Source organism: Brachyhypopomus gauderio, chromosome 12, assembly GCF_052324685.1.
Source record: "Brachyhypopomus gauderio isolate BG-103 chromosome 12, BGAUD_0.2, whole genome shotgun sequence".
In the NCBI taxonomy this organism is placed as follows: Eukaryota; Metazoa; Chordata; class Actinopteri; order Gymnotiformes; family Hypopomidae; genus Brachyhypopomus; species Brachyhypopomus gauderio.
The window spans coordinates 2,237,965-2,263,389 of record NC_135222.1 but is presented as its reverse complement, the minus strand read 5'-3'; the positions used below and the strand labels follow the sequence as shown (position 1 = coordinate 2,263,389).

Below are 25,425 nucleotides of genomic sequence, written 5' to 3'. Positions count from 1 at the left end.
AGGCAAAGTGATTTGTTTGAATCAGGGCATATAATGGTATTCTTCTCCACTCAGGAGATGGCAACAAAGACATTCATATCGTGCGCACCCAGTGCTAATGAACTAAAATGCCCTATTTTTATTAGGCATTTGAGTATAATAAATAATTTTCAATATACTTGAATCCTGTCTTACAGATGTTTATAGGCCTACTAATGTGTTTTTATTTATAGTGACTGATGCAATTAGCCCATAGTCTGGCTAATCGGCTAACTGAGGTTATAGCTATAGTTTCCGTTAGCAGAATCTACATATGGAGTTATCTGCACATGATTAGAATAATCGTTTCCAGTAAAATTCAACTGCTGCGTTCCGAATCCGGTGATTCTCATTCACAAGTTCTCTGAAATATTTGAATACATCTTCATTCAGCATATCGACACACCACTGCAGACTCCAAACGTTTGGACTAAATCGCTCACATGCCTGGGAACAGATCTTTTTCTCCCATTTTTCGGAGCGTGAGTGAGATATAGCCTGAAGGCGTATGAGAATTTGCTGACTTACCCGCGCGGGCGAGAGCGTGTGCAGAACACGTTCAAACGAAGTCTGGTGCACTTGGCTGTGCTGTTTGGGATGTGAGACACGTAGAGAGCACAGACAGGGAAAATGCACGCACGGCACAGTCAGCTAGCTCACCGTCGACACTGTCCAACTTCTCTGTGGAGTTTACAGTCTATTTCATTCGGCCAAAGACAGAAAAACTGATGGTGCACCACTGACCTGATTAATATCACTGACTTTGACCCTGTATGACCTCTCCTTTATTGCAGCTGATGAACCAAACCCTAACACAGCAATAATAATAAGAGTAACAGCTTATTTCTTTCTGGATCATTCTGAATGCCAAGAGCGTGCTTTACTAAAATGCAATGTACTATCCAAACCCTTAAACATTATAATGCAATTTATATCATTTCTCTGCAGTAGCCCATGTAGCATTAACTGGTGGGCACAACCATTCTAAAATGATTCATGATATAACGAAAGAAGCCTGCGTCATAGCATACATGACTCAGACTTATCTTATCATACGCCATTTGATACTGAGCCCTCTAAACTCAAACCTAAAATAAAGTAACTTGTAATGGTGCCGTCCAGTCGGTGGAATCGGGGCAGAAAACATCGCACAGCATCCTGCTTGATCTCATTTTTCTACCTCATTAATGAAATTAGTTTGACACTAATCATGATAATTGGCAATTGAGCCAAATGATATTGCAGTGCTTTTAGTCATGTTTAGAAAGAGACCCAGTTATGCAGGTCAAAGCTCTTTAGCTTGTTTTAGATCTTTCCTCACACCACTGCTGTATGCACGCACACTCTAATGATAATGAATCTTGGTGCTTTTCCTGTAGCCTTCAAAGATTTTCATAAGCTTAATTTGCTACACTTACAGATGAGGGGCCAGAATGCAATCTTAATAAATTCTCAGGTCATAAATAAAGCTTTCCATTTTTGACAAACGGATAGCCAGCCAGTACTGAAACTGAGCTTAAAGATGAAATGCTTTGGGCATTCATCTCATGGGCATTTGGGCATTCATCTCATACTACTGCATTTCAAAGATGTGTAACATTCTCTTTTAAATAATGAAGATCATTCCTAACATACACCTTTAAATATTCCCTGTTAATTGTTACTACAGCCGAAGCATCAAACGCATCCCACGGTGAATTTGAAACACTTTTGCAGAGGCTGATCTTTGCTTTGTGATACATCCCAAAATAAGAAGAGACCTGTAATTGTTTGAGCTGTGTTTCTGACTCCCCCTGTCTCCCGTTGCACTTTCCATTACGGACTGATTACCACCTGGGAGCTCTGTTTCACTCATGATGAAGATCAGTGTTTAAAACGCTCCCTCATCACAGCGCCAAAGAGGAGCTAATCAGAGGAGACGTCCTCGGCTGCAGCTCTGAGCTTGATAATCTACTCAGCAGCAGCTGAAGGACCCCATGTCACTCCTGTAGATTCGCACGTCTTCTTCACAAATTACCCCAGGCATTGATCTTGCCAGGCACCTTTTCACCCCCTCCCCCCAACACACACACACACACACACACACACACACACACACACACACACACACACACACACACACACACACACACACACATATACACTTTAGTTGCAGTTTCTGAACACAATGAGGCGCGGCTAACAGGCCACACATTACTCATGTGAACAAGCAAGCCCTGCACATCATAAGTGCGGCCATTAAGCATAATATAGAATATACACTGGCTGTCACTTTTCATTTTTCACCCCACAGTCTGGATCTGTGTGTGTGTGTGTGTGTGTGTGTGTGTGTGTGTGTGTGTGTGTGTGTGTGTGTGTGTGTGTGTGTGTGTGAGAGAGAGAGAGAGAGAGAGAGAGAGATGCATTGGCTCCACAGTGTTGAAACCAATCGCTCTTTCTCTCTGTGCTGACAACACACCACTGCTCCCCCCTCTCACGTCATAGATTATTGCCTTTATATTCCCAGTGAATCAAAGCCACCTGAGCCCTGTGGTGATTCCTCAGTTATTAAAGTAAGTTTGGGGGACGGTGTGCTGGGTGTCTGTCATCTTAGCTGCTTATGAATACGTCTGTTATAAACTTCCCTTGTAAGGTTTCTTTTTCCTGTCTCTTCTTCCTTGACAGCTAATTGAAGGTTCCCTTTGGGTTTCTTGTTCGACAGAGATATTAATTTCAGGCTTGCTGGTCTACTGAGCTTAAGAAAAATGTTCTTTGTTGTAAAAGATGGGAAATTAATATCAGAGGATACCAAGGTGCTCTATGAAGAGAGTGTGAGTGAATGTCTGCTGCTATAGAGGGTCTCACTAAGCGCTAGTTTGGAGCACACTTGAAATGCTTATAGCCAGCTGCTCTTCTCCCTAATACAGTGTTAATGGAGGACGTTAGAATAATGTACAAGCAATTTACAAATAATTCAATCATTTTACAATAATTTGTAGCATATTCTTGCCATAGTAGGAAACTCCACTCCAAATTGATCTTATAAAATTGCTTTATTTTTATGAGTGATTTATATATATTTTACCACAGTTTTCCAGATTTCCATATCATGACCTAATTTAGTGGGTAGACTCAACTTGAATGTAATTGAAATCACTTTTTAAGCAGTAAGTAGGAGTCATTTCACAGCAGCATATGGTCCAGTAGCCAGCTCTCCGTGCACTAGATTCATAAATGCCAGCTGCCCATTAAAGGCGAGGACAGTGCAGTATGCTTGCATAGATGGGTAGTGCTCGTACAGCACACAGACATGTCGCACGCAGGGAGAAATTATGTTGGTAAGGTCATCCCTTTTCAATTTTAAGCACTTGTTTATTAGTAAAATTAATTTTTTATTCGTTTAAAAATACCTACAATAACTTCTGTTTGTATGAACGTATGTAGCTGTGCGATCAGTATGGAAATTGAAACATCACATAATTCCAGCACTATTTTCACAATGTACTTTCAGCAGACTTGAGGAATATTGTAAATTCCAGAGCTCTGGAGATTATTGCATAATTTCAAATTAAAGACATTGTCTGTATTGACAGTATTGCAGGCAGACACTCTAAACAGTGGGAGGCACATTGTGGGAGGCGATAAATAAATAATAAATAAATAAATAATGCTCTCATTGTGTACTGCTCATACAGCATTGCACATTAGCCATGACTCACAAAAGAGACGTAGAAATTTGAAAGATTGTGATATGCCACCCCAGCAGTAGCTCGGATGTCTGTGTGGCAGTGTCATTTGAACAAGTCCTAGCCTGCCAACGTGTCTTTGAAACACAATTACTTCTTTTATTCTTGTCAATTAAAGAGTGGCAGACTTGACAAGGTGACATTTAGCCTACTGTGTTTTTTTTTTGTTTTCAACTCTGTCCTCCCACTTGAGTTTGTTTGACTTGGTTCCACTGAAAAACTGCTATGAATTCTGGGATCACTGTGAAATGTGCCATGGCTGTGATCGTCCCAATTTCCCCTGCATGCACAACCCTAGATAGGGGACCTAGCTGACTGTTTTGAGGGGCCTTCAGTTTCAGGCTCACGTTACCTTACGTTCCGTAGACTTCTGGGTGATGGTCGAAGGATGCGTAACGTATTGGGAGTGTCCAAGTTGAATTATTTTTTCTTGATTGGTTAGCTGTGGCCAAGAAGTAGCTTCCCTATGGTTGGAGAAATCAGTAGCAAATCATCTTTAGCTGTGTGCCTAGCGCTAACCACAAGCTTGGTTTCAGTCAAACTGTAATCATAGATAACTAGCAATAGCATAATCTGATGACTGGAATCTCTCTACATAAGAGTGACGTTTATATGGTAAGAATGAAGTAATGGACCAATCTTGGAGATCAAGCAGTTAATGGATTCATCATAAAAAAAAGTGACATTTATTCTTGATGAATCCCTGGCAGTGCTTTTCCTAATCACTCTTTAAAAAGCTTTCAGTGATATTTATAGTAACCTTTTATAGGTTTCAGTAAAACTCTTGAATTAAAAGCTTTAGATTATATGGTTGTTGTAATTTCAGGCAGCCGGAACACTCATTTATTAGATGAGCTCCACAAGATGCAGCATTCACCTTGTTTGAGAGTAACAGTATTGGCTGGGAGAATTCTTGGCAGCAGTCCACCCCTGATGACGAATAAGATGCTAGTTGTGCTCCTCAGCATCCGACGCTTGGACAGCACATGGCACAGATGGGATTTGAACCCATGCCAGAGTCAAGCAGCACTAAACCTTGAGAAAGACTTCAACATTTTCATAATTTGCCCTGCCATTCTAAGTTGTAATTTGGTTAGTTGCCTTTGGGCACTATTCATTATGCACCTGAAAGAAACATTAGTTGATATCCACCACCCCCCCCCCACCCACACACACACACACACACACACACACACCAAAAAAGAGCTTCTGTTGAGGTGTTTGGCAAGTCACTGAGCTCCTGTATCCACAGCCCATAGTAACATTAAATTGTGTTCCCATTACTGCTAAAAGTCATTCAGGAGAATAGATGTGGTATTCTTGCATGATAGAGGCTGTAGTCAGAGACATTTAAGACACATAATCAACTGTGAACGATTTGTTCCTTTATTTCTCCCTTATTGAATATTTGCATGTTTTATTATGGCCCTCTTTGTTTGCCTGCCCTTTCAGCAATTTTTATTTATTTAATTTTTTTATTTTTTGCTTTCAAATTTGTCCGCCCACTTGAGTTTGTTTCACTCAGTTGCATTCTGTAGCACCCTTTCATAACGCCCGGCATGTAGTCCCGGCTCCCCACACACCATCATGTATAGCAGAGATTTTTCCACTGCTCCTCGAACCTTGAGCCCCGTGTTATTCCAGCCCAGCGTAATGAGCAGGGAGCCCGCATGCAACCGAGTGCTGGCAGCGACAAGCAGATTACCTCAGAGAGGGTGGCGGCCTATGGTGGAGGGGGCGGCGGCCTACGGTGTCACACAGAATGCCCAAACGCCCGACCAGGTGAACGCAGGAGACTGCTGAGTTTTCCAAGGGCTTGAATCAGAGCTGTGCAGCGCTCGGACAGGAACACGGGTCACAGCAGGAGAGAAGCGCTGAATTCCTCTGCCGGCCCTGTGGGGCCACCGTAGGCCCAGTGGGGCCACCGTCGGCGGACGGCCACGCCGCACTCTTTCCATCAGAGTCTCAGTTTCCAGTCGACAGCAATGCTCAAAAGTATTCTTTTACCTGCGAACGTGCTGCGATGGATTTTTCATTCCATAGTATTTGTGTAATTTAGCTGGTTTAGTTTAGTTTTCAGGAAGTGTACTTTATATAGCAAAGAGCAACATTATTCTGAAGTGTGGGCAGGGATTTATAAATGGGAATTGGAAACAGCATAGCAAATCTCTATGAAATTTAGCAAATCAGTGCTTGTCAGCAGAAACAGTCATTTTTGATAGAATGCAAATTTACAGCCCTGTAAAAACTTGATTTCACACTGGTGGAAATAATAGCTACGCATTGAAGGTTCTATGTGTGGAATGGAGAACATACCAGACCTTAACCCCACCGAAAACTGTTGGCATGATGTGTCAAAAACATACGGAAGCCACCTGAAGTGGCTCGTAGGAGTGTGGTCTAAAAGAAGCTTCATTTGATGATGTAACATCTGGTATCATCAAATTTAGCTGTGCTGTGTGTGAACAGGAGAAGTAGAAGAAAAATGTTTTTTGTTTCAGACTCTGACTTCTCAGATACAGCTGGATATGTGAAATGACAATAACAGTGGAAGTAAATGTTTGATTTGTGATGAAGAGGAGGAGGAGGAGGAATATGCCCATTTGATCTTGACCGTTCGGTTTCATGCAACATGTTTGGCATGTGTATCTTTTCATGGCAGCATATCTACAAAAACGCCTGTGATAAAAAATTGTTAATTTTCATTCATTTACAGCATATGAAAATAGCTGAGAAGTAGTCAATGCATGTTTCTGTGCCCTTCTTTTCCCAGAGCAATAAGTACTTTTGTTTCGCTGTTTTCGTTTTTTGCCCGTGGCATCACATTAGTCATATGCTCTCTCAGAACTGGTGGGTGGGGGCGTAGCAGCAGAATGTTCAACAAAGCGACGTGCTCAGGTGGGACTTTTATTTTGTTAAAAACTGACGGAGCATGCTTGAAAACAGCAGACACAAGCATTGTTTTCCTGTCATAATTGTTTCTTACGCCACTTACCCTGTGCTTTGAATCATATGTAGGTCATGAAAAAGAACGAGCCTTCAAGTGACTCTCTTTATTTCAGATCTTGATTTGAAATCAGAACAGATCCTCTGGCAGCTTGCAGTGGAGCTGGAATTAGCCCGGGAAGGGGCGAGAAAAAGAAACGACAAAAGCAACAGACAAAACATCACTGTCAACTTGACCTTCTTTCCGTTCTAGCTTCACCCATCTCAGAAGCCACCTCTGTGCCCGCGCCCCCTCGAACGACCACCACCACCACCACCACCACCACCACCTCCACCACCCAGCAAAAAGGCTTGGCCACGACCACGACCACGACGGGGACCAGGGCCGCTAAGAAGCCCCCGAAGCCCCCAGCTCCTCCTCCCCCGCGCACCACCTCCTCGCCTCCCCTGGACTCCTTCCCTCCGCCCGCGCGCTTCTGCGAGAGCGTGGAGCACAGGGACATCCTGTGGCCTCAGACGCAGAGGGGCATGGTGGTGGAGCGACCCTGCCCCAAGGGCACCAGGGGTAGGCCTGTTTACTTCTCCACACGCCCTGCCCACCACGTTCATCCTCAGGGCTACAAACCACCAGCAGCGTCTGCGCCGCACGCACCAGTGCTGTGGCGTATCCCGCGAGATGCTAATCACCCCGCGTTTGCCATCATTACACACACCGGTTTCGGCAAAGCAATGGCGCCACGCGGTGAAACATTTGGGAGCGTTATGCCATGTTTTAGAGGGCGTGCCGCTGTTCCCGTGACTTAGGACCGCTGGCTCATGAAATTGTAAGGCTAAGCAAAACGCGAGGGAATGTTCTAAACAACAGGCATAATGTGCAAGAGGTGCGGACGTGTTTTGTAATGCTTCGTATAATTAGTCTCAAATCTTTTGTCGTAGGTACTGCCTCCTACCTGTGTGTGCTCTCCACTGGGACCTGGCACCCCAAAGGCCCTGATCTAAGCAACTGCACCTCCCACTGGGTCAATCAAGTGGCTCAGAAGGTTTGTATCGGCCTGGCTCCGCATTACCGGCAATACAAATGTGCCTAATAGCTCAGACAGTTTGCTGAGCTCACTGTCATGAATATAAAGCAGTCCCCAGTGCCAAATTTTGAGATCCATGCTTCCCACTGTCATTGGCTAAGATGGAGAAACGTAGCCTTGAGCTATCCAATAGGGCGCCCCGCTGCTTGATCTGATAATGCTCTTCTGAATGTGCGCTCTTAAAGGGCTAATGTGTGGTGCTAGCTGAGGTTAGAATGGGCTGCCATTAGACACAATGGACCACCCTCACCTCATGCGCCTGCAAAATTAACTTTTATTCAAAGCAGGGGGAGAAAAAAAAGCCTTGTCTAATGCGCTCAGGAAATGTTATCAGTTTTTAATTACTAAACGATTGCTCATGGGTGCTGTTACTGAAGCATATTTCCTCACAGCATGAAGATGTCATAATTAGAGGCGAGCGGCGTACGGACGCAGAACGATATTCTTTTTCGGCCTCCTGCTGTGAGGCTAATTTCCACAATCTTTCAGATCCGGAGTGGGGAGAACGCGGCCAACCTGGCCAACGAGCTGGCCAAGCACACCAAAGGGCCCATCTTCCCCGGTGACATCAGCTCCACCATGAGGCTGATGGAGCAGCTGGTGGACATCCTGGACGCTCAGCTGCAGGAGCTCAGGCCCAGCGAGAAGGACTCAGCCGGACGAAGCACAGGCAAGGTGGGAACACGCCCGCTCAAAACGCCCACCCGATCCTTCCCTAGCTGCTCACGCACCCTCTCCGCCCAAAATCTGATTTTAGGCACGCAGAGTTGGCCCGCCAAACCCTCCACACTGATCGGATTCGCATCTCCATCCAGCTGCAGAAAATTAGTCACACTAATATTATGTCCGAGGTGTTTTTGTTCCGACACCCTTCAACCGTGTGGGAGAGAGAGAGCCCGGGCAGGACGGTCCGAGTGGCTGAAGGTGCCACAAACGGGACGCTGTCCCGGAAACCCGTCCCCATGACGGTTTCTAATGGTCTCTTTCTTTCTTTGATCTCTCCTTTCTTCTTTCTAACAACAAAGCTTCAAAAGCGAGAAAGGACGTGCAGGGCGTATATGAAGGTACACTTGAGCCACGCGCCTGTGAAGGCGCAGCTCTCCACGCTCCCTCCTCCACCTCTCCTCCACCTCTCCTCCACCTCTCCTGTCTGCAGCATGCTCCCGCGCTCCTGCCCCGTCATCCTCTCCATCTCCTGCTGCATTCGCTCTGCCCGCGCTCTCTCTGTTCACACCACACACACTGCATTCAGTGGCTTGGAATCATTTGCCGTTACTAATCTCATTCCAGCCCGAACCAAGACCCAGGACCGCCCCCCCCCCCCCCAACCCCACCCGCCTTCCTTGTTCAGTTTTTAATTTATCTCTGTTTCTTTCCTGAAGGTTCATGCTAACGCCAGCATTTGTTTATTTGTTTTGCGCTTTGATGTCACGTGACCTTGCACTGTAATGGGGGAGGGGTGCGCTGAATTTGAATGGCTGCTAAAGTATGATGCAAGATGCCTGTTTTGATGCTAGAGCTGAGATCATGAAAAGATGATTTTTGCTCAAAGCTCTGACCTCTGCTTATGGAACATCTACACAGCATCTTCAGCAGAGCTGGCGGCTAGAGTCCAGGGTTCTTCAGAGGAGTGAGTGCACTGTGGGACGGAGTTAATCAGCATGTAGTGATTTGGGAGGCTGATGTCTAAGACTGCAGAGAAGAGCCGTACACGTGTAGATATGGCTGAGAGGATGAAGGTTGGGCATCGGGGCATCAGAAGAGACCTGAGACATGATTACAGTGCAGTCTGTAACTAATTAGATAGTGACATGATTTTTGTTGTGGTAATTTCGTGCCCCAGGACACTGGAATAAAACACTAACGATGAAGGATGCGCCAAATGTCAGCTTTAATTTGAGATTATTTACATCTATGTAAACACATGAGGTTATTAAATATGGCATCTTTAAGTGTGTGTGTGTGTGTGTGTGTGTGTGTGTGTGTGTGTGTGTGTGTGTGTGTGTGTGTGTGTGTGTGTGTGTGTAGAAGTATTTGGACATTCTGGACAGCAGACAGCAGGTGATCTCTTGGTCAGCTGTGTGTTGTTGTATTGCACGTTGAGGAGATGCAGGACCAGAAAAATATCTCAGGTTGATTCTGGATGTGCGATTTGCATCTGGATCCTCTTACTGTTTTACTGTCTCTCCTTTTACTGTTTCTCAACATGAGGACCAAAGCAGTCAAAACCAGAGAATCAGGCCAAGACCAGAAACCCAGAATAAATCACACCCATCACCACAGCGTTAGGTGTGTCAGAGGGGTTTGATTGATTGCTAAGAAGCAAGAACACACTGGTGATCTCAGTAAAAGCAAACAATATTGCTGACTATGGAAACCACAGTAGAGGATGGCTTTCAGTCATGAGGAAAAACTGTTGGACAGATCAGAAACAGTATCTAGGATATAGGCACAGACGGGTCAAAGGTCACCATGAGCAGAGGAATAGAGTGGCGTGACCTCAGAGTTTACCACAAAATGTAAAATACCGGCGAGACCTGAGAGGCTGTGCTTGCTAAAACATGCAGAAAAAGGCACATCACCTGATTGGTGAAAGCTAGTGACATGGGTACGCATAGCCGCCAGTGGAACTGGGACCCTTGTCTTTTTTATCGTATTACTGCTGACGGCAGCAGCAGTGAATTGTGAAGTGTACAGAAGATCCTCATCTGCTCAGATCCGACCAAACGCCTCCAGACTCAGGGGGTGGTGCCCCAGGCAGCAGGGCAGTGACCTCCAGCGTCCCGCTGATGCCAACAAGCCGTTCTCAGTTAAACAGCGCAGCGGACTCCGTGGCCGGGGCGAATCCCCTGACCGGAGCCCTCTGTGTATACATTTCACTCACATAAGACCGCCTGCCAAAACCCATGGAACAAGCATGAAATGCATAAAGGCCGTGTGGCAGGGCCGGACATTCACAAAGGATTTGTGATCAAGAACTGGACAAAGAACTAAAGTAATTTGCCAAATGTCTTCTGGTCTCCTGGAAGAGGGGACATGTATATAAAGACCACTGTGTACACACTAGATACGTAAATACCTTTAAATTAAAGCTGACAGGCTACACTTCAACTTAATTTCAAATGCGACATACTCTGGAGCACACAGCCAAAACCAGGAAATCTATCACTGTTCAACAATTTCCACACTGCACGGTACATGCATAATGGTTTTTATTCCTTTTGCTTCTGCTTATTTCGGGTGGGATGTACCATAATGAAAACATATTTATGACCCCGTCCGACACGAACCAATCACAGCGTCTAGGCACAGGCTCGCGTCCGCCGCCACAAGCCATATGCACCGGGCGTGAGCCGCGCCCTTTGACCCGTGACCTCCGGAGCGGTCGTACGCACTGACCCCGCGTGCATCCTGTGGCCGCAGGCTATCGTGGACACCGTGGACAACCTCCTCCGCCCGGAGGCCCTGAAGGCCTGGAGAAGCATGAACAGCACGGAGCAGATGCACGCGGCCACCATGTTGCTGGACACCCTGGAGGAAGGAGCCTTCGTGCTAGCTGACAACCTCATGCCGCCGGCCATCGTGAAAATGCCGGCCAGCAATATAAGTGAGTGATTCCACCGGACGCCACACGGGTGATTTGAGTAAGTAATACAAATGGGCACGTGGCAGCCTGACGGCGAGGTTACAGAAATGAATTCTGTCTGTGTGTCTCTCCCTGCACCTTCTGTGTCTCTCTCTCTCTCTCTCTCTCTCTCTCTCTCTCTCTCTCTCTCTCTCTCTCTCTCTCTCTCTCTCTCTCTCTCTCTCTCTCTCTCTCTCTCTCTCTCTCTCTCTCTCTCTCTCTCTCTCTCTCTCTCTCTCTCTCTCTCTCTCTCTCTCTCTCTCTCTCTCTCTCTCTCTCTCTCTCTCTCTCTCTCTCTCTCTCTTACCACCCAGTCCTTTATGTTTACGTGCTGAGCACAGATGACCAGGTGCAGGATTTAAAATTTCCACAGAGCAGCAAGGGTGGTATCTCTATCCAGCTGTCCGCCAATACTGTTAAGCTGAACAGTCGGAACGGTAAGCCCCAGCGCGCGCGTACACTCGCACAATCCTGCATGCATGCTCACACACTCACACACACCCTCCCAGGCAGAAGTGTTTATAGAGCGTGAGGAGTGTTAAGTGGCACTTTTTTCCTTCCTCCTGCCGTAACCATGGTGAAGGTAGCTGCCGTCGCTCTTCCACTGCGGGCCAAGCTGAGCGACTCTGGCCGCGTGGAGGTCTCGGTGCGTGCCGCGTACAGCATATTTCAGCCACCTCTGGGTGGTCGTTTCATACTGCAAGTAAAGAGGGAAAAAAAGACGTTTGAGCATTACCTGAAGGGTACTGGGTCAGGGCCTCATAATGCTTACATAAAGCATTTCTGATATTAACGGAAGAGATGAATGAGCTTTCATTAATGCTCATGAAGAGGAGCGCATATTCACGCACTGTGCACCGCGCGCAATATAGCACACATTATTACATGCTAATGGCTATCAGTGGATTACCTACAAGACTGGACTCCTGGCCGTGAGGCTTAAAAGGTTTTCAGTAGATAAATCCCACTGACAGCGTAATTTTGTCTGAAAATAGACTTAATGCCTGGTGTTTTTAGACAAATGAAGAATCTCTGACACCCCCCCCCCCCCCAAAAAAAGAAAACAAAAAAAAAAGTTAGGCGAAGCTGCTTTGAGAGGAAATGACTTACACATTTACGAAATCTCATCTCTGCCATTGTGAATCACTAGTCTGCAAAGCTGTGAAAGATTTAAAATATGCACACAGTATATTCCAGTTCCCTGCTGTGTTTGTGCAGCTCCCTGATGCTGGAACGTAGTCGGGTGGTCAGTCAGGACGCCGGTGATCTGTAATGATAACTGTCTTGTCTCATACTAAGTGCTCATGACTGTCTTCTCTCCTTCCTGCTGTTTTTCTCCTTCTCTTTTTTGGTAACTTGGTCATCTATAGCGAGAGATTTAGTGTCTGCTCTTAAAAGAGAGATTTGTTTCCTTGTAAGGCCTTTGTTTCTGTGGAGTGAAGTTTTTTTTTTTTTTCAGGGATTTATTGTTTTGTGTGTTTTTTATCCTTTGCAGGAACATAGCAGACCAACGTATTGATTTCAGCCATAGAATCAGGACAGACGGCACCCTTTTGAAAATGGTTTCAGATGAGACAGTCTAAAGTCTCTTAGTCATATTAATGATGCTAGGACAGTGCTCATGACTCTGCATATTTTGCGAGTTCGTGGCCAAGAGCAGTTTTTGCTCAAATGCTACTACTGCTTGTGCTTGTGTGGGTATTCATCTTAGGGCTTCACCCACCCTCATTCATGTTGTACACCTGGCTGTCCATTAACGCCTACACTTCGACATATTGACTGCTCCTGTCCGTAGGAGGTTGTTTAGCTTTGTTACAGGGAGAAATGAATCTATCACTATGAAAACATAGTTTGCTATTGTGCCAACAAATACTCTGGATAAAAAAAAAAATCTGACCCATTCTCACGTAAACATGTAATTGAAAGGCGATGAAAAATTCATACGGAGACTAATCTTGCCTCTCTGTCATTCCTGTTACATTCCTCGCTTCCCCAGGAATTGCCAAGTTGGTCTTTGCTCTGTACCGAAACCTGGGCCAGTTCCTGAGCACAGAGAACGCCACCATCAAGCTGGGAAACGAGGCCAGCGGCCACAACTACTCCGTGGCGGTCAACTCCGACATCGTCGCCGCCTCAATCAACAAGGAGTCCAGTCGCGTGTTCGTAACGGAGCCGGTGATTTTCACCCTGGAGCACATCGACGTGAGTCCCCGCTGATGAGGCGCATGGGTTTGAAGAGCAGCAGGGAATGCAAGACTTCACAGGAGAGATAAGGAACATGCCAAACTTTCTCCCATTTCCAAACACCCCGCAAGGTCATGGAGCAGTTTGTTTAAGCCATCGAACATGAAATTAACTAACAATGAACTGGTGATTATTAGGGGGTCTAGACGAAATTCTTAATGAATACTAATTCGTTCGTCGACATTAGGATGTAAATGATGCAATTTCCTTTTTTTTTCGATTGGAAAATTAACTCCCAGATTAGCCGTACAATGTGGGATGAAATTACCAGAGGACCAATTATCTTCTCTCCTTTAAAGTTGTCAGAAGTACTCCCAGAGGAGGTGGCAGCTTGATTTTTGCTCTCTATCAAAGTAATTGTGTGATTTTCACAGACATGCCTCAAAACCATTATACTCCCTATTAGCACCTCATATAATCAATGGCCCCATGCTAGATTTCTCAGTTGTTTAGCAATGGGACTGCACACTGAGTGTTTAGAGTTTTTTTTACGAGGGCAATGCATCATTAGCTTGTCAAGGGGAAGAAGGAAAGCTTTGCAATTTAGGGGTGCATTATGACATTGGGGATTTATCTTCTTTCTCCCCCTGCCTTCAGATGCAACACTACTTCAACTCAAATTGCTCCTTTTGGAATTACTCTGAGAGGAGCATGATGGGATACTGGTCCACGCAGGGCTGCAAGCTCATAGATTCCAACAGAACCCACACTACCTGCTCCTGTAACCACCTCACCAACTTCGCCGTCCTCATGGCTCACCAGGAAGAATCGGTAAAATATGGCGCTCTTCGGCGGCGTATACTAGCGGCTAGTTAACGCCTTCCTTCTTATGCTGAACATAAATTAAACAGTCTATGTTTCGTAGCCTTTAGCGAGCCAGCAGATGGTTGTGACAGACGTGATGTATCTTTGGCTTGGCGAGCCGGGTCTCTTCAGCTGATAAACGGATGTGTCTTTTTCCCTCAACATGCCTTGCACCAGAGCCCGACCAGCGCGCACACGTTGCTCCTCTCGGTCATCACCAGGGTGGGCATTGTGGTGTCCCTCGTCTGCCTGGCCATCTGCGTCTTCACCTTCTGCTTCTTCCGCGGCCTGCAGAGCGATAGGAACACCATCCACAAGAACCTCTGCATCAACCTCTTCATCGCTGAGCTCATCTTCCTAATTGGCGTCGATATGACAGAGCCCAGGGTACGTTGGGAGATACCGCTATCGGCTTTGGGATTTGGTTACCTCTCCTACTCACCACTCGCCCCCCCCCCCCCCCCCCCAAAAAAAAAACCCAAAATGAACCTGACTTCGTTTTTCAACTGTAGTCTTCGCTACTACAGAAAAGCAGCGAGCACTGGTCAGCAGTTCGGTTATACGCTTACTCATCTCTCATTTGGTTAGATCAGATTTACCCTCCCAATATAAATAAGCACAACTGCTGATCCTACATTGTTTTTGCTTTTTCACCTGTTTTCTTTAGTTCTGCTTCTTTTTTTTGTCCTGCGGGACTTTTACTTACGACTGCTTCCTATAATTGTCTCTAAGCACTTCGTAGGGATTAGTCTTCTAAAGGACCATTAGTGTACCAATGCACCAGTTACCTGTATTGCGGCTATGCAGTTAGCTGGTGCGCTGCTCAGACCAATATGCTGCAATATTACGTTATTACACTGTGCACTAGAGGTGTATTCAACTAAGGATTTTCATAGTCGAATCTGATTCGTCAGATGTTCCCTTTAGTTGACTAATAGTCAAATCGGGTTTTTTTAAATCTAGAGAACCGTAAACTGGATCCCGTTCTCATTCAGGACTTTTTTTCCACTTCAAAGTGAAAACTTAAAACACTCAGATAAATGAATCAACATGGTAGGTTGGCTTTATTCAGCTTTTATTTACTTATTTATTTTTTAATGAAACGTTAGAGAACATTAACAATAAAAAGTCACCATCAGTGCGCATATCGAACTGTCAGATAGTCACTATGTAAAATGTCAAAAATATTTTAAATAAAATATGCCTGCCTGAAAATATTTTTTAAATCGCCACACAACAGCAAAAATATAAGTAAAGGTTCAAGTAATGGGGTTTAAAAAGCAAACAACAACAAAAAATGTTTATAGGCCTACTTGACAAGACGACACGACACGACTGAAACGACAAACGGCTGAACTGGTTTTTTTTTCGCCATTTTGGTTGTTGTCGTGTGAAATGGAAGACGTTGATGACATAACTTGCACTTTACTTTGTTTGATTCACCTTTATCTTTTTCAAAATACTCCCACACTTTTGAAGTTTTTTTAGTAGCCATTATAATCTCGGCAGATGCTGACTACCTGTAGTGTGTTCAACTCCTCTCATTTGGATTGTGCAACTGCAGGGTGTGATTTATTAATGTGTAGTAAGGAAGATGCCTATTGTTAATGCGCACACATCATTTTAAAATATTTATTAACCGAAATTAGGATGATTTTATTTGACAAAAGGCTATATATAACGAAAACATTTCATGTAACAACTAATGCTTAGCAGCGTCCTTGGGCACCCCCATGCAGTTAGAATGGTACATTCGACTATGACATTCATAGTCGACTAGGGGGTATAGTTGACTATAGTCGAATCAGCAACTATTGCAGGTCACCCCTACTATGCACTGTATTAACTTTCTTTCATCATTGTCATGTCTTGGTGTTACTTTTTAGATATTCTTTGATTTTATTCATTTTCCCTCCCTCTTTATTGTCAGAGAAAGAATAGAGTCTGCTTTAGAGTGTGTGGGAACCGGGCCATTACCAGTAGCAGCGTCACAGCCCACCAAAGCGTGTGCTTGTGTTTCAGATCGGGTGCTCGATCATCGCTGGCATCCTGCATTACTTCTTCCTGGCCTCCTTCTCCTGGATGTGTCTGGAGGGCGTCCAGCTCTACCTGATGCTGGTGGAGGTGTTTGAGAGCGAATACTCACGGAAGAAGTACTACTACGTCTCGGGCTACCTCCTTCCCGCCATCGTCGTGGGCGTCTCCGCGGCCGTGGACTTCAGGAGCTACGGCACGAAGAAGGCGTAAGTGAACATGCAAGCCCGGTTCTGTAGGAGTCGTTCTGGTGTTCTTCACCGTGGTTCACCATCTGAGACAGGCCTATCGCCGACGTGCTTTAAGCTCACGCAAGCGTACGCACGCATGCCCGCGTGTGCTCGCACGCATACCCATGTGCACACACGCACATGCACACACTCACCAAGCCTTCAGAGAACACCTGAAGTGACTGTGGTTTTCATCGCTCTGTTAGTGCGTTTGGCTCAAAGAGCCTCTGGTGACCTCTTGTTTGTGAAATGCTCTCTAACAAAGACAAGTGGTTCATGGGAAAAGCCTTTTACCCAGATTAATGATGGTGTTTTAGCTCCGTCTGGACTCTGGAAGTGGGAGGGGCTGCTCCTTACACATGTTAATATGTGCATAAAACAGGTCGAACTTTAAGCTTTTTTTGTTTTTTTTTTCTTTCATGTGACGGTACAAATGTGTAGGTCTATTAGTAGAAACCGAGGGTTCCGGTTTTAAGATGTTTTGTTTTAATGGTGCATTTTTTTTTCTGATTCTTTTTTTGCAAATATCAAGTCTCCTGCGGTTTCTATTAGCACGGTATCAGTTTGCACTAATTTAGATAATCAATATTTCCTGCCGGAGGTCACAGACAAGAGCACCTGGGTACTTTTACAGACAATTACCATCTTTGAGCTGCATTTAACAGTAATGTATATACTGACTGGCCAGGCCTACAGCTTGGTAACGTAATCCGCACCAGCCGCCACGCTGCTTCATCGAGGGACGGTGTCCCCCACCCCCCTCCATGTAGCCCTTATCAAGACAGGACGTTGTTGTCTAAATAAACGCATTAACAAGTTGAGGTTTTCTCTCCCACCCTGGTAACCTGAGCCGGGTTCTTAATGACTCCGATCTGGCCGTGTCTGCAGATGCTGGCTGAGGGTGGACAACCATTTCATCTGGAGCTTCATAGGCCCCGTCGTCTTCATCATCATGGTACGTCCGTCCTCATCGCTGTCTCCTACCTGGCTCGCCTCGCCAAAGGAAGGCGGCCAGCACCAGACGTGGCCCGGTTTAGGTGGTGATTGACTTCTCCCAGCTAAGGACAGATGCTGCGACAGGAAGCTCAGCGGCGTGAAAGCATCGAGCCGGCCCGCCTTTGTTACCCCCCCCCCCCCCCACACCCCGGCTTGGCGCAACAGATTGCGGGGCTTCGATTTCTGCTCAGATCAGTTCAGTCTCAGCACACACGGTCAATGCAGCCCCCGCTGCAGGAAAGAGGCACTCATGAGAGCTGCAGTCGAGGGCCCTGAATAATGTTTTTCCTGGGAATAATTGTGCCATGACGCAGGGAGGCTTTCTCAGCGGAGCGTTAAAGCTCAATGTTCTTCTCAAACAATACTCAGCGTGATGGCGGAGGGCGAGCCAAGGTTACTTGGGGCCAATACTCAAAAGCAGCATTGGTGTTGTTATTTTCAGTTCCGCAATTATTCTTTTTTATTCAAGAAAAGAATTGATAGCTGTCTGTAATGGCGAAGGTGCATCTAGCAGCATTTTGAGCGCTTGCGCACAGGTGAAGGATATGGGGCATATCATATTGACACAGCTGTCGTTCATGCGTGCAATTATTTACTGCTTATGACCTTAACTGCCTGCAGAAGCTAAGAGCCTGGGGAGCTGGGAGAGAGAGACGGGGAGAACGAGAGAGAGAGAGAGAGAGAGAGAGAGAGAGAAAGAGGGAGAGAGACGGGGAGAACGACAGAGAGAGAGAGAAAGAGGGGGAAAGAGGGAGAGAGAGAATCAAGCAGGTGGTATTCACAGGAGCTGCCTTCCTCTTGGAGAGTGACTGGGCTGTCTGCTGCTTTGCCCTCTAATCTCCATGGCTGGGAGATGGGAGACTATTGGAAGCAGAGAGTAGAGGAGAAGGGAGAGGAGTGTTTGTCCAGGGCTGGGGGTTCGTCGTCCGCGGGTGGGGTGACCTTGCCCATCCTTGCCAGATGCTGAGATCTATGTGATGGACAGAGGGGCACGTGGAGCACTGGGCCGCGAGCCACAGTAGCCAAGTACAGGAACACGAGGAAGGAACGGGCTCACGTGCGGCCCGCGCAACGCCGTGATGGATGTGTTTGCGACGGCTTTGCTAATCCGACTCCGTGTTGTGAGTCGCACGTAACACGAGGTCCGTGCTCCCGCTCCGCACAGCTGATTTATCGTGGAGGACTCCTCGTGGACAGCGAGCGGGGACTCTCTGTTCTCTCTGAGGCTCTGCGGCCCGTGTTTCCACCGCTGACAATGCGAGATGGAGCACAATGGCTGTGAGGTCTCCTGGGAACGGCTGGGCCCAAGGTTCCCCCTAAACCAGCGACCCTGGTTTCTCAGCAAATTGGCTTTGTCCTTGTCAGTGAGGAAGAGTGTGGGTGTGTGTGGGTGTGTGTCGGAGGGAGGGAGAGCGGGGTTGTGAAAAACACAGAAAGAGAATCTCATTATTCAAAGTGCTACACTTGTGGCAGTCTGGTTTTTGGGGTGTGTGGGTTGGGGCGACGGCCCTGTTTGAGTGTACGGCGAGGCCTAGGGTGGTCTTTTAACTCTGGGAAATCGCCGTCCCTCCCTCCACCCCCCCTCACGCTTCTTCTTTCACTGCTCACCAGCTCCCGTAGCACTTTCGGTAAAAGGCTAACTCCAGGAAGCTCTCGGAAGCGTAACGGCAGCCGGAGGTCGCTCTGCTCCAGGGCGCGCTGGGCATAAGCGCAATGAAAAGGAGGACGTGGAAGTAACAAGCGGTCTCTGGGCAGCCGGGCCGCGTTCCGCCGGGCTCGGATCATGACGCGTCACAAGCTGTTTGCATCACCCGGACAGCTCTATCTGCACCTTTAATATTTCATCCAGTTCATTCGTAGTTCAGCGGGCCACACACGCTCCAACTCCCACAGCGTAGTGAAGCCCTTTCTCCACAGTACCAGAGTAGAGCCCAGGGCCTTCTGCATGGAGAGAGAGAGAGAGAGAGCGAGAGAGAGAGAGAGAGAGAGAGAGAGGGGAAGGCTAATTCAGGCTCACAAGGGGAGCAGAGACCCCAGGGGGGACTGTGGGGGGGGAGTGAGGCAGTATTCTGGTGGCCTGGGGGTGGGTTGTAGGCGCGGGGGTGGGGGAGCTTTCTGACCAGGCCCGTCCAGGTTTTTTTTTTCCCTGATAGTGCCAAACATGACTCCTCCAGCGGCCCCGTCAGATCCATGTCAGCACTCGGGCTGTGGGGAGCAGTGAGTGGAAACGCTGCAGACATCCAGCAGCTGGCTGTGGCCTCATCATGACTGCAGCATTACTGCCACATCGCTGCCACCGTCCTGCCAGGTGGCAGCAGCATCACGGCTGCCTGCCACGCAGACTGACCCAGCCACATCACCTCCCAGCCTCCTTTCATCCCTCTCTCCCGCGTTTCTACCTCTGGCCGCCCTACAGGCTGCCGGGCGGGCCTGACCGGCCCACTGTGGGGACAGAGAGGGGCCGATCGATTGGCTGTGCGTATCCGGTGCAGACCAATTAGGCGGTGTCACTGCAGGACGGAGGAGCAGGCGTGCGGCCACTCCGGAGTCACGGGAGAGCTCCTGCCACAGCAGGGAGCCCTTATGGGGCGGGTTGTGCTTATGCTGTCAGTTTAGAAAGAGGGTTCTTAGTTTTACCCTATAACAGAAAATCTGGCAACCTCAGTACTTTCAAAAATTCTTTAGTATGGCATACCTGGCATACTAAGGAAAAACTTTTCTACATGTATTTCCACATATATATGTTCATATGTATGTTGGTCTGTGTATTTGTGTATAAAAATGTATATGTATTTGTGTGTTTTTTTTCTTTACATGTGTGGGTGGGTTGAAACCATTCTTTCTTATACCATGTGGGTGGACCTCTCTTAACAGCCTGTGTGTTTATTTTGCAGTGTGGTGAATTTTGATCCATTTTTCATAGAGAGAGACACTCCTCTGCTCCAGATCTCTTGACCAGGTCGTGTCATACCTGGGCTGATGCGTTAGACGTTTAGGCACCTCCGTCCCAAGAACACCATCTCTCTACGTTCAGTTTGGTCCCGTCCTTGATTTATTAACACAGACATTGTCCTTTTTTGACAGCTTAACCTCATCTTCCTGGTCATCACAATGTACAGGATGGTGAAGCACTCCACATCACTGAAACCTGACTCCAGCAGGTTGGAAAGTATAAAGTAAGTGAGTTATTCCGAGTCTTTCCATGTTCCCTCACTCGCTCTGTTTGCTCGTGATCGCGTGCGCACGCACTGTTTTCTGAACAGTTCCACACAGGCAGCGAAAGGTGAAATTCCATTGTAAAGAAGAGCCATTTTCTACTAAGCCACCTCATATTTGTTTAAATCAGGCCAAATGATTTACCAAAGGAATTCAAATGGATTGAAGATTAGAATAATTTCAGACAGGGTTTTGGGGCTTTCTGAGATGGGAGATGGACACAGCGTCACATAATGATGAACATTTACTTTGTGAGAGTTCCTTTTAGCCTCCACTGTTACGGTGACCACAAAATGCTTCTTGGCACAAGTCCCTGTATTCAGTCTCCCTACAGCACAGAATAAAAGGCTAGCTGGAAGAGGAGTGTGTGAGTGTGTGTGTGTGTGTGTGTGTGTGTGTGTGTAAGGGGTGCAGCATAAAAGAGAACGAAAACATTTCCATGTGTTTCTCTTGGAAAAAACACAAAACCTCTTTTAAAAGCAGAAGAGAGCATATTTGTCTATCAAGTTGTGCCTCCTGGCCCTCCTGCTGCTGTTTAAAGGATGACCTAAAAAGTCTTGTCTACTTCTGTCTGGCAACCATTGTTAACCCAAAATCCACTTACTGCCATTTTTGCCATCAATAGAGTATTTAATGTTTAATAATACGGTATTTCCTGGTGTGATCATTTCTGCTTTTTCCTGTTTATCCACATTTTGATTGCATTTCGGTCAATATGTTGCGTTTCCTCCAGTGTGATTTATACAAAATATGACGTAGCTGGAACGGGCCAGAATTCAAGTAAATAAAACCAAACAAAAAGAGGAGAATGTGAATGTCAGTGATGCCATGTGGCGTCCTGCAGTTGTACTGTGTCAGCAGTGCTTTACAACTGAGATTATAGAGGCTGGGCCCATGGACTCACTGTTTGCATGTTGCGTGTGGCGAGAGCTAATCTGTGGCATCTTCTCTTCCCATTTTCCAACCCCCCCCCACCCCGAGTTTCTCTCTTCTCCTTCTACCTCTTGCTTTCTGTCCTCTTGTCCAACCCAGTAATTATCGCGTTTGTGATGGCTACTATAATACCGATTTGCCTGGGTAAGCTCTTGCCATATATCACAACTGATCGCGGCCACTCATAAAATTTTACTGCCACTGTAAATTTTACTTAACTGTAAAGTATGAACGCCCATTTTCTATTAAACCTGGCCAAAGTAAAACCCCCTCTGATTTGTTTTGTTTGTCAAGCTAGTTTTGAAGATATTCTGTATATATAAATTTCATGTGTTTCTTTTTATCAGTTCCTGTTGAACAAAAGACAGTGGGAGCTAGAAAGGCCAAGATGGCGGGTTGTCATAATACTGTGTCTTCCCGACTCGTTTAACACACACTTTCCACATTTGTACTCTTGTTTTATACAAGTGAATTGGCTCAGCAGTTTCGAGCCTCGTCATGATTAACAGATTGTAATCTTTCCTCTAAACCTCTCACGAGCTTCATCTTGTTTTTTTTTTCGTGTGTGTGTGTTCTTTTTTTCTTTGTTTTTGGACTGAACTGCATGTGAACCAAGCTGATCTTTCTGACCTGATTTTGTCTTTCTCCCCTGCTTCCCATGCGCACTAGCTATGAAGATAATAAACCCTTTATCAAGTAAGAGTGCTAGCTGGGCATCTCATCCTTGGCCTGGGCGTCCGTGCCCCCCCCTCCTCTGTTCACAGTGCTCATTCTTCATGTTTGTTTGTTTGTTGGTGCCCTCGGCCGGTGCTGGTGTCTGAAGGGTCCCCCAGACCTTCGCACCCCATGCCCGCCTTTGCCTTCTTTTGCCGTCTTTTCCCCGATGCCCTCTCTAACTCTTTTCTTTCCTCTATCCCTTTAATTTCGTAGCTAGCCAAGATGTGGCGTCCACGCCTCCCCTAATGGAACCGATATGATTACAGTTCTAGGGTGCAATGTTCCCCTTTCTCTTCCTGTATGCAGCCCAAAATCTCACAGAAATGTCTTCACCTAGTAGACAAGTGCAAAATAACCACACTCCAAAGATGCTAGTAAATTAACCTCACTGATGCACAGAGTCCTTCATTCGCATCTTACTGGCTCTAATCTCAGTGCTGAGACTACAGGCTTGTATTGCTCATTTCTCTCTAGCTCAGGTCTGCCTACAACTGACCAGGAATCAGTTTTTACACTGTCATAAATGTTGTGTGTCCTTTTTTCCTCTCTTTTCTTTGGTGTTTTTTTGAGACGCGTCCCTCATGTCTTCATCAGTGCCTGTCTGAAGGTCCCGTGAGCCTGCGGTCTCAGTCTGAGGGTTGCATGTTGTCTCTCTGCCTCTGAAGGTCCTGGGTCCTGGGGGCCTTCGCACTGCTGTGTCTCCTGGTTCTGACCTGGTGCTTTGGCCTGTTCTTCATCAACGAGTCCTCAGTGGTGCTGGCGTATCTCTTCACCATCTTCAACACCTGCCAGGGCGTCTTCATCTTCATCTTCCACTGTCTGCTCCAGAAAAAAGTAAAGTCCACTCATTTCCCATGTAAAACTGACCATGTAGGATAATTAGCAACATGGGTCATTTAAATAGATATAGAAATTTGGACAGCTATAGAAACTTGGACAGTATAAAAATATCCAGTACGTTTGAGATTTAAAACGGCTATAAGAGCGCAGGTGTTGAGCGCGGGACCTGACGGGACCTCGTCACGCTCCGCAGGTTCGCCGCGAGTACAGCAAATGCTTCCGCCACACGTACTGCTGCGGCGGCCGGCCCACCGAAAGCTCGCACAGCTCCACGAAGACGGCGGCGGCAAGGACAAGTGCACGCTACTCCTCCGGCACCCAGGTACGCCGGGCTAGCCAGCGCCCGGGAGAACCGGCCTGACCCACTTTTCACCGGCTTCCGTGATGAGGGAAAGAATATAGCTCGCGAAACGCAGCCTCTAATGATCAGATGATATGAGAAACGTGCTCTATATGGAATGAGGTGCGCTTCCAGGATGGCGTGGAATACATCGGGGTTTCCGTCACTGCTCACACGTGCCTCTCTACGTGAGACTAAGGCACTTCCTTATTTCGTTATCTGGGTGTTTCATTTTTTGCTATCTGTGCTCATCTGGTCTTCTGACATTACGGCGGAGATGGTAGATGTTTACAAGATAACATAGCAGAGCTCGCAACGTGTAAAAAAATAAATAACCTCAAACAACAAAAAATCACTCAAATTGCGAAATTTTAACACTTGTTTTACACAAAGTATAAAGACAATAATTTGGTGAAACAAAATATCTGGGGCCAAGATAGCCTTTCTCTAAAAAAAAAAATATCCCAGCATGCTTGTAAACAGTTTTCTTCTATGGTAAACAATGGGTCTTTAATTGCTGCCCTTTGTCAATCGAACAGAGTCGAATCAGGAGGATGTGGAATGACACCGTACGAAAGCAATCTGAATCCTCCTTTATCTCAGGGGACATCAACAGCACATCCACCCTCAACCAAGGTCAGTTGCAGTCTATTGATGTTACATGAGAAGAAATTCAGGCGTTTGAGCTCTTTTCTAGACATAATGAGACAGACTTATCATGAGTGTAAAAATGCTGTTACTCTCTGTCCAATGAAATCGTTTCCCTTCTTAATTGTTATTTGACCCATGGTCATCTAGAGCAGTGTAGAGGATTTTGTGTTTTCAACTCCAAGATTTTGTAGGTTATGCCCTTGTTCAGTCAGTTTTTACGTAGATTTGTGTGTGTGTGTGTGTGTGTGTGTGTGTGCATGTGTGTGCATGTGTGTGCGCATGTGTGTTCATGTGTGCGTGGAGTAACAATAAAATACACCCAAACATATTCATGTACTTCAGAACAGTAACAAATTTGGAAGTTCAAACTTGGATTCATCAATTAGTCATGATGTAAAGTGTCCTAATGGATGGTACTTGAAGGATTTAGAAAAAAATCTGTTATTTATTATTTAGCCAGGGCACAAATGTATGATGATGAGAAGATGATGTTCAACTCTAGCTGACCCCGAGTGGTAAGGCTGTGTTATTCAGAGTCATTGCCTTGGCTTGCTCTGAAACACTGAAGCAGCTCTCCGCGCACGCATGCGTTCCAGCAACAGACGCTGTGTCCTTCTCTTCATCCTTCTGTTTCTCTGTACTCACAGGCAACAAACATTTTGTAAGGGACCTTTCTTAGTGAAGCAACCTATTTGTAGTTCTACCTAAAGTATTAACAGAATGGGTAAAGGTTGCATTTCCAATTCATATGGTCACTAATGAAAAGATATTTGCCTGTTGTTGTCATCTGTTTACATAAATGTCAGCGTGCCGTCAAAAAAGAAGTGTCAATTTTGTACTCTATGTTCTAAATTCTTTATCCTCACAATTTAGTAGTATTTAGAAGTCAAACAAAATCTGAAATATGTGTATAATGATCTTTGTCTGATGGTATGCAATGATGTTTGTCCTATCAGACATACATCATTGTACATAAAAATTTGTATTATTTTAACAGATACCAACAAATCACTGACCAAATATC

General features: G+C 46.1%; 1 protein-coding gene across 18 annotated transcripts in view; it reads left to right on the top strand.

Moving 5' to 3' along the window:
- Positions 1-25,425, top strand: part of adgrl2a (adhesion G protein-coupled receptor L2a) — a 92,537-nt gene that overhangs the window by 56,803 nt on the left and 10,309 nt on the right. For 10 of the 18 annotated variants that reach the window (XM_077024346.1, XM_077024348.1, XM_077024349.1 and 7 more), the window contains 15 exons: positions 6,943-7,254; positions 7,626-7,729; positions 8,261-8,446; positions 8,797-8,835; positions 11,195-11,378; positions 11,711-11,833; positions 13,393-13,598; positions 14,238-14,411; positions 14,622-14,831; positions 16,467-16,687; positions 17,597-17,663; positions 20,789-20,880; positions 23,236-23,404; positions 23,604-23,732; positions 24,290-24,386. In XM_077024346.1, the coding sequence (XP_076880461.1) occupies positions 6,943-7,254; positions 7,626-7,729; positions 8,261-8,446; positions 8,797-8,835; positions 11,195-11,378; positions 11,711-11,833; positions 13,393-13,598; positions 14,238-14,411; positions 14,622-14,831; positions 16,467-16,687; positions 17,597-17,663; positions 20,789-20,880; positions 23,236-23,404; positions 23,604-23,732; positions 24,290-24,386 (2,313 nt within the window). Of the gene's footprint in view, positions 1-6,942; positions 7,255-7,625; positions 7,730-8,260; positions 8,447-8,796; positions 8,836-11,194; positions 11,379-11,710; positions 11,834-13,392; positions 13,599-14,237; positions 14,412-14,621; positions 14,832-16,466; positions 16,688-17,596; positions 17,664-20,788; positions 20,881-23,235; positions 23,405-23,603; positions 23,733-24,289; positions 24,387-24,857; positions 24,917-25,425 lie in introns of all 18 variants that reach the window. The other 8 variants (XM_077024351.1, XM_077024350.1, XM_077024361.1 and 5 more) reach the window with 2 other exon arrangements.